At 38.0% G+C, this 12762-nt stretch overlaps 1 protein-coding gene across 5 annotated transcripts in view; it reads right to left on the bottom strand.

Moving 5' to 3' along the window:
• LOC110843683 (protocadherin-like wing polarity protein stan) overlaps window positions 1-12762 on the bottom strand; it is a 33959-nt gene that overhangs the window by 6107 nt on the left and 15090 nt on the right. For all 5 annotated transcript variants that reach the window (XM_035849491.1, XM_022089702.2, XM_035849482.1 and 2 more), the window contains exons 14-55: window positions 12639-12734; window positions 12276-12296; window positions 12101-12200; window positions 11852-11952; window positions 11707-11772; window positions 11534-11604; window positions 11384-11463; window positions 11164-11271; window positions 10938-10988; window positions 10722-10860; window positions 10535-10619; window positions 10350-10460; window positions 9697-9826; window positions 9131-9168; window positions 8849-9010; window positions 8312-8470; window positions 7225-7366; window positions 6961-7112; window positions 6610-6625; window positions 6200-6493; window positions 6024-6080; window positions 5809-5876; window positions 5553-5658; window positions 5260-5431; window positions 5016-5170; window positions 4694-4941; window positions 4257-4608; window positions 3984-4166; window positions 3830-3903; window positions 3622-3746; window positions 3502-3554; window positions 3297-3414; window positions 2943-3228; window positions 2661-2847; window positions 2361-2585; window positions 1897-2275; window positions 1620-1704; window positions 1186-1435; window positions 1053-1116; window positions 837-968; window positions 590-736; window positions 67-101 (exon numbers count right to left, since the gene is read on the bottom strand). In XM_035849491.1, coding sequence (XP_035705384.1) covers window positions 67-101; window positions 590-736; window positions 837-968; window positions 1053-1116; window positions 1186-1435; window positions 1620-1704; window positions 1897-2275; window positions 2361-2585; window positions 2661-2847; window positions 2943-3228; window positions 3297-3414; window positions 3502-3554; window positions 3622-3746; window positions 3830-3903; window positions 3984-4166; window positions 4257-4608; window positions 4694-4941; window positions 5016-5170; window positions 5260-5431; window positions 5553-5658; window positions 5809-5876; window positions 6024-6080; window positions 6200-6493; window positions 6610-6625; window positions 6961-7112; window positions 7225-7366; window positions 8312-8470; window positions 8849-9010; window positions 9131-9168; window positions 9697-9826; window positions 10350-10460; window positions 10535-10619; window positions 10722-10860; window positions 10938-10988; window positions 11164-11271; window positions 11384-11463; window positions 11534-11604; window positions 11707-11772; window positions 11852-11952; window positions 12101-12200; window positions 12276-12296; window positions 12639-12734 — 5623 coding nt within the window. The remainder of the gene's footprint in view (window positions 1-66; window positions 102-589; window positions 737-836; window positions 969-1052; window positions 1117-1185; window positions 1436-1619; window positions 1705-1896; window positions 2276-2360; window positions 2586-2660; window positions 2848-2942; window positions 3229-3296; window positions 3415-3501; window positions 3555-3621; window positions 3747-3829; window positions 3904-3983; window positions 4167-4256; window positions 4609-4693; window positions 4942-5015; window positions 5171-5259; window positions 5432-5552; window positions 5659-5808; window positions 5877-6023; window positions 6081-6199; window positions 6494-6609; window positions 6626-6960; window positions 7113-7224; window positions 7367-8311; window positions 8471-8848; window positions 9011-9130; window positions 9169-9696; window positions 9827-10349; window positions 10461-10534; window positions 10620-10721; window positions 10861-10937; window positions 10989-11163; window positions 11272-11383; window positions 11464-11533; window positions 11605-11706; window positions 11773-11851; window positions 11953-12100; window positions 12201-12275; window positions 12297-12638; window positions 12735-12762) is intronic.

Here is a 12762-nt window from a genome sequence, read left to right as displayed (position 1 = left end):
AGTAAAAATTACGACATTAATCCAAACTAGCTAAATAAGTACATAGTCGAATGCTAGAAAACTTACTGGGCAGAAGGGTTAAATCCATCCATAGTAAGGTCCTGTGACACAAAGAACAAATTAGCCATCCATAACAAAATATACTTTCCACACATTTCCAACATGAACAGCAACGGATTTCTTCAGATTTAGACTTATCGTTATTGTCATAAAAATTATTCTTAAATAATTTAGACTCACGTTAAACATAATTTGCATCTATTTATATGTGCCACAGATGGACAAATATCAGATTATGTTATGAGCGACAAGTTGACTACAAGAATTTGCAAAGTAAAAGAATCAAATTTTTACGAAATTATGACACGCAACACTATTCAGTCTGGTGCGAAATGTCAAACATGCACATAAAGTGGAAATATTTAAACTAAATATGGACATTTTTGCTATATTTCCAGTAAATTAGATCCACTTGTTGCATTTACATATAGGAGGTAACATGTGTGAAATTATAAGTGTTATGGGGTTCGCTTGAGATAAGAAAAAATTTCTGTTGGCAAATATACATATGACGACATCTTGTACGTACCTCATGTTTCCAGAATCGACAACCTGGTCTTTAAGAGTGAAGGCTGCCCTTACAGCAAGTAAAAAGATGAAAAGAGTGGCGAGCACACACACCAAAATGGGGCCAACCATCCCCCAAACTATGCCTTCATATAAGGATAACCAGCAGCTGTAAGATAACAAGTTGCGCAATATTAATTTTTGAATCTCATTTAAAATCCTTTACAGTGCTTAACTAGCACAAGATTTTTAAAATCAGCAAGACTCACAAAAATCGATTTCCATAATGGTGAGCCCTGACTCCCAAGCTGAGAGCCACGCACAGGAGCGGAAATGCGTAGCCCAGGGCGAAGTAGAAAAGTGATGACCCGTGATTTACATCTCTTACTTCGGTAAACATTCTAAAAATAAATCATGATTTGTTTTGGTCATGTTTGGTCATTATGTGTGCGAATAATAAATATGTATGATGCCTATAATTTCACCTTCGAAGATGAATAGCAGATCCAAATAGCCATGAAAATGTGGCAAGCCAAGTGGCATGAAGACCTGAGAATATGTTTAAGAGTATTATTTTTTGCGGTGCTAGAGATAGTCTCTAGATAAAAAAAAACTCACCAATAGCTAACGCCCGACAAAGATTATCATTTGCGACTAATATCAATCTTAATTTGAGAGCGATGAGATAGAAAAGGAGAGCAGAGAAGATTGAGAGTAATAAATGCTTGTGGATCGTGTTGGTGATGGTTGAAGGCACAGGACCTTGCAGGATGCCGAGTCCAATCAGTGCTCCGAAAATAAGTGTTAGTGCCACCACAAATGAGACATACGTGACTATGTCTTCGATTTGTCCTGCTCTGGGTATATCCTGTCAAAGCATCAAAACAAGAGTTAGAAATAACTAGAAACAAATGAGACAATAGTTTGACCAGAAGGCGATTATCTCAAATTTATTTACTGGCTGGTGCCAGTTAAGTAGTTGAGGCGTTGGGATATTGTTTGGTATCCAACTAATAGGAATAGGAATTTATATCAAATTTTTAGATCTTTACCTGAGTATCATTGTTTTCAATAAGAACAGCAAATGTGGATAGATGCCAACATGTACAATTGACAGTCATCATGTTTCCAACAGACCTAGGAAAAAATTTCTCTCTTTATTACATATGAATACATATATATAGTGCACATTTGTAAGTAAATCAACCCTTCTTTGAACAGGTGCAAAGACTAAAATTGATCTTACTCAATAAAACTGTAAATACTTTGGACTAAAAATTTGCTTAGTCACTCGGACGAAAAACATGACTTAAATCAATTAAATCTCACTTGGAAATGTACTGCTCCTCCACTTGAGTCTGGCAGGGCCTTGATGTCCACCCCCCATCATCCGATGAAGAGTCATCCAGAATTGTAGGGAAACCAGTAAAAGGTTGTTTCAAACCCGTGGGTTCCTGCCACACTACGCATTGTGGATTTGAAGAATCTATGTATCGTCCAAAAATTTCATAAATGAGGCGAACTGGAGTAGTTTGCCGTCCGGAAACTAATCCTTGTCGTGATGCCAAAATTGCAAGGGATACGACAGGTGGAGAAGCCACTAGTTCAGAATTGAATCTTCGATCCACGTCATTCATAAACTTTTTCGGTAAAACATCCCACAAAGAATAATACTCTGTGAATCCAACAACCGCATTCCCGGCCATGTCTATAATAACAATATCACATCAAAAAACCTCTCTAACCAGGTAAAGTATGTATGTAAGAGTAAATTTGTAATCGCAATTTTTCACCTTTCTCATCCTGAAGCCCCAAAATATCTAAAGGAATGATAATTTTCAAGCCTTTTGGATATCGTCTAGGATCCATCACGATGTTGTCGTATTTTGGGAAACGAACAGCCCTTTTTGTAGTTGACGTGACTTCGTACAAGTCATAATTTGATTCAACAACTAGGTCCTCAAAATTTTTTCTCCCTTCATTTTCCCATGTTAGTTCAACCGTATCCAGTCCCATAACTTGACATAAACATAAATAATATACATACTCATCGGTATTTATAACTGTATTATGAATTGAATGTGAAAAGTTACTCATATTGTTTGAAAGGATTTCAAATGGCTTGGTGAAAGTGTCTTCCTGATTCAGGACAAGATGTGCCAAATATTTCTCCATTAAAGCCAGCAACGAATCGGAACCGCTGCCATATGTCCGTCGCAGTCGATTCCACTCATGAACGTACTCCTTGGAGGTCACTTTCCCAACAGAAGTTATAATGTTCTATAAGAAATAGTACAAATACCACCTCATGTTCATACCATCATGTACTAATTAATAATTTTAGTCCGCATTGTGCATAATCGTAAAATACGTACCTTAATAAAATTTTTGTCTTGTCGATGACTTAGATTCAATCCTGACTGTTTGGTTTCATGTACAATAAGATGCGTCAGCATTCTTAGTGAAATCCACAAATCATTTCCATAAAGTTTGTGAGATATATTCAAAGCTTTCGTGAGATCTGCAGCCAGTTTGGTTGAGAGGAGTGGTGCCAACGGCAAGTCCTTAGAATCCAATTGGGAAACAGTGTTCACGATGGAGATGAAGGAATTTGAAGTACAATTAAAGAGATCAGGGGAATTCCATCCTTCAGAAGAACAACTAAGCAAAATTTTCAATTAGATAGTGTACAGGATGAAAGTGTTACGTATATTGTCGATAGTAAATACCTTCTAGTTGCAAGCCCAACGGCGCCGTTTGGACAATCATGTACAGAAACCAAATTGAACTTTGTTCGTGGCCACCATACTTCAGAAGAAAAGGCTCGCGGACAGCCATCTCGGACAACTGAAAAAAGTTGAGGGGATTTTTTTTTTACTTTAAGCTACTCGAACCTGAAATGGCTATGAAGCACCAGTTAAAACGTTAACTAACCTTCACAGCCTTTCGTAGTAACCTCAGCAAAAGAATTGAGACAACTGTCGCACCTAAATATTTTCACATGCCCAATAAAAATATGTTCCACTCAAACTCTATCAATAAATAAATCCGTACTTTGTCCCAACCACGCCAGCTCTACATTGACATTTTCCAGTGTCAGGATCACAATTTTTGCTCACTGACCCCGTACCATAACACAAACAGTCTTTGCAAACGCCATCCTTCTCATAGTGATATTCCTGAAAATGCAACAAACACAATCATTTAAGTATGAATTTTGTTGTCAAGTATTGGGCGTACATATCGTAGAGTCTTTTCTGACCTTGCATCTACATTGCCCAGTCTTTTTGTTACAGTCTGGACTAAAGTTCTTATCAGCTGGACACGAACAAGGTCCTATGTGCCAGATGTTATTTTGGATCAAATCATTGTTTCAAAAATAAGTCATTATAAAGTTGTAAAGGAAATCAATGTACCACAAATAGGCCAGCCCCACCAAGTCGAAGGACATGAGAGTTCCATTTGTTTTTCACAATAATCTCCGAGGAACAACCTGTCGTCGCACTGGCATCGATAACCTCGCTCTGTTGTTAAATCCATAATGCAGGTCCCGTTATTCTTACACATTTTAAGAGAACAAATGGGAACACATTTATCTCCTGCAATCATATTAAGTATCTCAGTCATTAAAACATGCAAAACCTTAAAATTCATTTATGCAAATGTGTACGTATGTTTTTTGCACTCACCCACATATCCAGGATCACATTGACATTTATGTCGTCCACCTTCCTCAACACAAGTTGACCTCTGTGGACAGATTGCACCGACGCACGCAGCTGCTAAACTGCACCCTTCGTTTACACCCTTCTCGCTTTCCGTCTTCCTCAAGTAGTTCTTGGCACTCCCAACCCGAACATCTTGAACACATCCTGCCATGGAAGATTCTGGCAGAGATCCTCCTGCCGAACTTCCGATCACCACTGTGGTCACATGCAGATTTTGCATCTTTGCTTCAAAAGGTACCGTGACTTCAAATTGTCCATAGTCCAGCGAAAACCATATTTCTGCTGTCATCCACTTTGCTTCAATATTGTGCCACTGGGAAAAATATTTAAATGTGAAATTTATTGCCCTGGTCAGTACCTTCTACATACCTTCATTAATGTGCAATTTTGAAACTTACATGACCATCATTTATTTTTGGTAGGGTAACAGGGATGGATTGTTCATTGTAGTAGTAGTGGACCAGTCCGTCGTCCAAGGTGATGGAAAGACTCTCATTGTTGCTCAACTTGATTGCCATTAATTTTCCTGATTTCTTGAGTGTTCTAAGTGAAATCGAGTTGTACCAGGGGAACTGAATTTGACGGAGTTGAGGGGTGAATGAAATGTGGCTGCTATCATCTCGGAGATTCCACACAGGTTTCGCGTCTGAGTAGAATTAATTTTTGGTCAATAAATTCAAAGGACTAGAATAATTATGTGTATGATGAGACTGTTGCTACCTTCTGAACAATCTTTCTGACCCCACCCGTCATTACATTGACAAGCATACGTAGTCCAGCCATCGATACATTTCCCTCCATTTTTGCACGGATAAGATGCACAAAAATTATTTTTCTCCGGACAGCCGTTGTTCGTCCCCATTTCCATTATGTAACTTTCGTGGTGAAATTAAAATGAATAACAATCATAAATTTCCGACTCCTCAACAACTTACAAAATTCCATATACAGGTAAATGTCTTACTTATTCATGTCCACAAATTTATAATTGATGAATACATTCTTGACACATCCTACAAAATCATGGGTTTGAATTGTGTTAGGAGAGTTGCTAGTTGGCAATCCTCCAATGTAAAGTGGTCCAGTCAGGTCCAGAAAACGCTGGCAGGACTCCGTCAATGAGGAGCATCGGTCTTCTAAAATACCCGAATAATACCCATATTTGAGTGAAAAATGTAAGTATTAAATGTCATTACTTATATTAATTCAGACCCAGGTCCCCTTCACATTAATTATATTTATTTCGTAAAATCATACCTAGGATGTGTAACCCTCTGCCTGCACAAGACTTTGCTGGTGGAAATTCATCGGGGTTCTCCAGAGTCACAATCACGTCGCAATTGTCCAAGCTTAACGTTGCCGTCTAAAAAGAATTATTTAATACCCAATTATTTAATACACAATTATTTAATACCCAACTTATCAACACATGTACATATGCACATAGTTATGAACACAAGTTGAAGAGTGCTTAAAAACGCACTATTGCTGGTAGAAAATTAGTCGTATGTACCTTATTGAAGTATTCTACTCGAACAGTGTGCCAAAGTCCGTCCGAGACAGGACTTCCCGTTTCCACCACTGGTGAATGTTAAATCAATTTCATTATATTCACTTGCTTATGAAATTAACTAATTTAACTATGATACGAATTTGATGAGATGATGAGTAAAGCAGGATGAGTTTAAAATAAACCATAAAGAGGGTACTAAAAATAAGTACTGTCACCTGTCACATTGTTGGAGCCCAGTGAAAAGCTGAACCTGACCACCGAATTCACAATTTCTGCAACAATGATAATTAGATTGGATTTTAGCTGCATCAATTTATTAAGCAAATTCTGTAGTCTTATACCATTAAAATTTAAGAATCTCATAATTCAAACGTTAAAAAAGTGAACTCACCCAATGCAATAAAGTCATATCGCTCTTGAAACCGCCCGTTGTACATTAGAAGCCCGTTTTTCTGTTGACTTGCAAATGAAATCTCCAAGTGCAAGCGAACTCTGTCCTTCAGTCCTGGGAAAATAAGAAAGCTTCCACGAGAAAATGAACGAGCAGTTAGTTCGCATAAGGAATTAACATATTCCCCTCGAGTGCAATTCTGGCAAAGGAATCCCCCTCGAAGTCGTGGCGTACAACTGCTTCCACTACTACAAATGTTGGGCTGACATGTATCCAACTCCAACTGAATTTGACCTGGAATGACAACAAATGTTATGCACCATATTTCTAATTGTATTCTTCTTCAATTTGATACACACTCGGTTATTGTAAAATAATATTTGATAATTATTATTTTTTAATGTTCTTACATTGTTTGCCCGTAGTCTGAAAAGTAAAATTGTAAAATTTATAAATATGTGTATATGCATGTATAATTATACATATGAAGCCATGAGTTTCAATGCAACTGCCAATGCAATTATATCAGACTAATAATTTGTCTCGACTTGTCCCTGCTCATATGAATGTTATACAATTATAGGTTCGAAATTAAATAAACCATTTGGATCAATTTACAAATGACGCAAATTTCTGAAACAATGACATTCGAATAAATGTGCTATTGGAACTGTGACTCTCACATGCAAATACTAATAAAGGCGATAAACATGGAACGCATACGCCAAGGACAAAAGGGGAAGTTTTTCAAATAAACTTACTCCAGGGGGACACACGCATGAATATCCACCTTCTCTTTGGTAGCAAGTTCCCCCATTGGTACAAGGAGATGAAAAACAGAGGTTGATCTCCGCGTCGCACAGGTAGTGTTCTCTCAATCCAGTGAAACCGACTCCACATCGACATGAAAAGGCTAAAACGAAACAGAAAATTGGGAATATCAATATATTTATTTAAACAATTAGGAATTGATTTCTTCAAGGGAAACATAAAACAAGTGGGAATACTACTCCGGGATAGCTTACTTTGCCAAGGATGAACAGACCGGAAAAGCATGGACTCGGTCGCTACAAAGTTTGAGACATTGCGGAATTTGAGAACTACCAGACATTCTTCAAAATTTAGACAAGGTTCTTGAAGGCACAGGTCGTCGCTGAAGGGAAGAACCTGAAAATATAAAATGTACGAAACCCATCAATATATGTAGTACATAAAACACAGCAAAGTTATTTGGGTTTCACAATGTTTCAGAAGGTGTGAGCTAGGTCTGGAAATAAATACATAAAGAAATTACATTCCCATCACCATCACCGGCCTTATCTTTGGTGGCTGTAGTCACCCATTCATAAATAAATATGAGACGATAAAAGCATATCATCAGCCTCGTGAAAAACAAATGCAATCAGGTTAATTGCCTTTTATTGATTTCCAATATTTCCACGATACGAACACGTATCCAGTCAGTAGTAGTATGTACTTACGAAGCGTAATAACTTCCTAATTTTGGTCAAAGATCCTACTCTGCAGACCAAATGCAAGCCTGTAACTGGCTCGAACGCCCTTCATTACTCTGTCATCACATTCTCCCAACATTAAAAATAAATGCGAGAAAAGCTCTAATTTACAAAAGTTTATATCCTCGTTATGTATTTATTAGCAGCAAGGATGTTGTGAGAGGATGGGTGAAAGTGGTGAGAGTTCAAGATCTAATTTCTCACGTATATTTCTATATGTATGTGTTTGGATGCGTGTCACTATAGCTGTACGCCAAGCAGCAACACTCGCTTTGCCGTTAAAGATCGAAGAACCTTTCCGTAATTTCAGCCATACCGCAAGGCACGTGGTACAATGGGATAATTATTACTGAATTTACGGTAACTGGATTTTCCTCGTCTCAACTTGTCCCACCGAGCAGGGAAGAACATGAATGGGATCAAAGCATGGATAGGTGGAATTGAGAGAGCAATGCGTGCGTATTATTTTTGAAGGAAGGAGAGGGTGACGAACATGGGTGTGAGAAGCCCAAGTTTTTACGACGAGTCATAAAGGAGGAGAAAGTGAGGGGCTAATAAAAAGTGGGAGAAAATGAACTCGGCCGCCGTTGCCACTTACATCAACTCCGATGGCAAGTTTGCTGAGGGTGAGGCGATTGAGAAAGACGCGTTCCTTGATGTAGTCCGGACTGAAGTATTCCTCGGAGGAGGTGGATGAGGAGGGTCTTCGGGCTGACAGGCTCACGTTCAAGGTCCCACGAGTCCCTTCTATTTCCTCCTACAAAGCAAATTACATTCAGACAAATTTGTAGGTACGCTATTTATTTCTTCCTGACACATGACGAACACAAAAGTTGATCATCAGTGCTGACTTAGCTTGTCACCAATATGTGTTATAAATACGTTGATGCTTTCACCATCGGGTATGCCCCACTCCATGCTACACAGGAGTGCTTACTTAAGAGTGATCTTCTAAAAAGGGGCACAATGCGACATTTATGATATTTCATACAAAAACTATGCTAGCCTTGGATGATTTCATAGCATTCTTCTATGATCACTATTAATTTCCATCTTGCAAGACAGCAAGCTTTTCCATGTATGAGTTTACCATCAGAATTTGACGTGGACGAGTTAGTTTCAAATAAATACGTACCTGGACGCTGAAGATGACAATGTTTTCTTTTGGAACATTGAGGATAACGGCGACTGCTTGAAGGAAATGATTGAATAAAGGAGACAAGAACGCTTCGGTCGTCATATCGGCCAATTGGATCGTCACCGAATTGAAGAGCAGCTCATCCGTTATCATTCGGGTCTGAAGGGGAAGTATTTATCATTAAATTTTAGGAATAAGTTATTAGAACCGATTCAAATTTTAAATCTAATTGATTTACTACATACATTATGTTATAAATTACGAAATAAATCATCTTACCGAAATAATCATTTCGGATCGTACTTCATTTAGACCATCTGAGAAGAATTACAAAATCATTAATAATTTCGTAGATTTAATTTAAAGTAATCTCCAGCTGTGTTCGCCCAACCGCACACTGGTGACTCGCTGTCGAGATTTACAAACGTTCGAGTTTATTGCCACCGTGAAGTGACAATGAGCAAGCGATTGGTAGCAATAACTCCATTAAGGAAGACGACGGAGCATTGTGTTTGTAATACTAGATTTATTTTTCCCTCTAAAATTTTCACCCTTATTACATGAAATTTGCTACTCAAAAACTCATCAAATATTACTACAACTCTTTCACAAAGCTTTGGAGTTACAGTTTCTGTTTTCTGAATTGAAAAATTAATCCTGTTCGCAGATGACAAAATTCTGAATATAATAGAGAATAATGTAAAGTCATCTAGTTCTGATGAGATTTTAATACCCATGAAATGTTTGCATCATGAACCGACTCTAAACTGTGCATACAACCGGATCGAGAATGCAATGATAGACATATTTAATTTAAAAACATGACATTTCAAATATTTGCTGACCTGAGACGACAATCTCCATTTTTGCATGTAGTGGAACATTCGAGTCCAGAAATGGCGAGAGAGTAATCATTCCATTAGGGTCCAGATAAACGAGGTTAGCTTTATTTCCACTCACAATTGTGTAGTGCAACTGGGTGAGGCACAAGAACTAGTTAGTTTCATCATGTTACTGCATAGAAATGTCACTATTTAGCTTAGAAAGCAAGAGAAAGGTGCTGGATAACAGATGCATTAATGTTATCAGGCACGAGATGGTTTCAGAATAGATTTTCAAGCAAATGGGGAGACGCAGATTAGGGCAGTCAGCGGGGGAAGAACAAGGAAGGAAGGCAAACAATGCAACAATGGAATCAATTTGAATAACTAAACTACTTCCGCTTCGAATGACTTATTTTGTTTGAACCAAAAAGGGAAGGGTAAGGTTTGCTTGAGTTCATAAGCTGGGCTACGTACTAATTTGTTTTCTGAAGTAATAGTTTTGAATGAATGGAGACGGCGAATATAATCACAAATTTAGTTTCGATTCATCTGGCATTTTGAGTAAATGTTCAAGAATGAGTGGAAAGCGCAAGGTTTATAGTTAAATTAGTTATGCATGCAAGGCGTATGCAAATAGCCTCATCGACATAAGCTCAAATTTCTGACTCATTCACCTTATCGCTGATATCCGCATCGACAGCCGGCACTTGTCCAATTGCACCAACCGGGAATTGGTCCTTGTAGTTGTTGAGAATAATGTGGAACTGGTTCTTGATCATAGGAGCCTGTTGGCGTTATGTAAATAAGGAAATGTCAGCTTTGATTATTTTTCCGCAAACACTAAAAATATTATACTAACATTATCATTCGTGTCAACCAAGTGAATTTCCACGTGGACGTCATTTCTTAGGGGAGGTGATGCCGCACGAACGATAATGTCAAATCTGAAATGAATTATCATAATTCAATTATGATAATTTTCATCCAAGAGTTAGCATGTTGTCATTAAAGTTAAGCTTTTGGAATGTTTGGAATGGAATATGTACTTTTTTCTCGGGGACTCGTAATCCAATTCAATCCTTGTAAGAATGTCGGCAGAAGCAGTGGCTGCTGTGCCTTCAGACCCATCCCCACCAATGCCTCCACCAGTTGGTTGTGGGTGAGAGTTGAGGGTGAAAGAATTCGCTATGATTGGAGAAAGGGGACTTAGGCAAATACAACTATGTGACGACATATCATGTGCATAATTAAGTGATACCTACCATCAACTCCTCCCACGATGGAGAAGATAATCTGAGCATTTTGTCCTTCGTCTGTGGAAAAATACACGAGTTATTGTTATTTGGTGACTTTCTGAATAGGGCTGGGTTTTATTTATGAAGAACTTTATCCATATTATGGTGTGTATATGCATTTATGATACATTTACGTAGCTATTATGTCTGAGCTGATTTGCCAATACCATTACTTTAGAAGACTTTTGTGTACCTTGATCTGATGCTTTCAATGTCCCCACTACGGAACCGATGGGGGAGTTTTCTTGAATAAACAGTCTTATTCTATCTGACTCAAATTGGGGAGGGCTATCATTCTTGTCTGAAAAAGTTGAAAATTAGCAAATATAGATAAACTAATTTAGCAGAAATTTGCATAAAATGATTTTATTTTGTAAAAAAAATTCAAAAATGTATATGGCAAAAACTGATACCTTGAACTGCGATGGTCACATTGGTTTTCCCGGACAGCGGGGGAGTACCTTGGTCAGTGGCTAGTACCATTAAGTCGTACCTTCGGAATTCAATTCATTGTAAGATAAGATGCACGATATATGATAACCCAACCTAATCTTCCTACATACCTTCCCACGGCTTCCCGATCAAGCGGTTTTATGGTCCGGATTATTCCAGAGGCTGGGTCAACGCTGAAGGTCTAAAGTAGGATGAACATACATAAATGGTAGATTTGTATGGGTGAAATTGAAGTTTAGGTCGGTTTTGAACTATATTTAAAGAAAACTATAGATGAACTTACCCCATCACCGTCCGAAAACGTGGAGAAGCTAAATCTAATGATACTGTTTTTTCCTACGTCGCCATCCTGACATGCACATACACAAGACATTATGTCATTGGGATACGAAAATACTCACAATTATGCTATTTACAAAAAATCGTACCGACGCTGCAACTTGCATAATTGAACTTCCTACTGGAACATCTTCATCAATCTTTGCATGATAGTACTCCCTCTCAAATGTGGGCTGGAGATCGTTAACATCTATGCGCAATTATGGAATAAAATTTAGTTGCATTACAAAGGCTGAACGGTCGAAAAAAAGACCACTTGAATATGACTCTAAAATCTGTACATTATGGTATCGTGATCTTCAAAAGATGGGAGAGTATAAAATTATTGTTAGGCTTACCGTTCAGCACAATTTCCACGTCCGTGGTATCGGATAGTGGGGGAATGCCTCGGTCTCGAGCATTCACGGTCAGAATATAGCCAGGCACCTTTTCTCGATCCTAAAAGAAAACATCGCATGATTTGATGCTCGTGATAACATTGGCATAATTACAAATATTTCAACACACACTTACCAACAACTGACTCGTCGTAATCTGTTAAGAGACATAAAAATATTTAGTTCTTGCAGTCTTATACAGGAGACCCAGTAATATCAAGCAATTGAAAATATCAGAGACTTTCGAGTAGATACATTAAATAATCACTTAATTATTGACAAAATAATTAAGCGCAACCAAGCTTGATTTGCTTAGCTGAAAGTATAATCTGAGAAAGCTGGAGGCTGGTTGTATCAAAAATCCCCAGCCTCCCCGAGAAAGTACTTATATTCCGAAATATACTTTCACCCAAGCAAAGATCCCTGTAATGCATGGTGAGCGACTAAAATTCTGAGCGAACGTATAAGATTTTTGCGTTTAAGATCAACAAAAACTTACTGCTCCAGTCGTTGAGTCAATCATAAAATTATCCACATCGTTATCGCCGCCGTCATTCACAAATGTGTAAATTATCTGTGCATTTAGTCCAGAGTCCTGAAAAGACAAAAAATAAGCACGTCTC

Source organism: Folsomia candida, unplaced genomic scaffold (genome assembly GCF_002217175.1).
Source record: "Folsomia candida strain VU population unplaced genomic scaffold, ASM221717v1 Fcan01_Sc001, whole genome shotgun sequence".
In the NCBI taxonomy this organism is placed as follows: domain Eukaryota; kingdom Metazoa; phylum Arthropoda; class Collembola; order Entomobryomorpha; family Isotomidae; genus Folsomia; species Folsomia candida.
The sequence above is the reverse complement of the archived record's forward strand: the minus strand, read 5'-3'. Positions and strand labels throughout refer to the sequence as shown.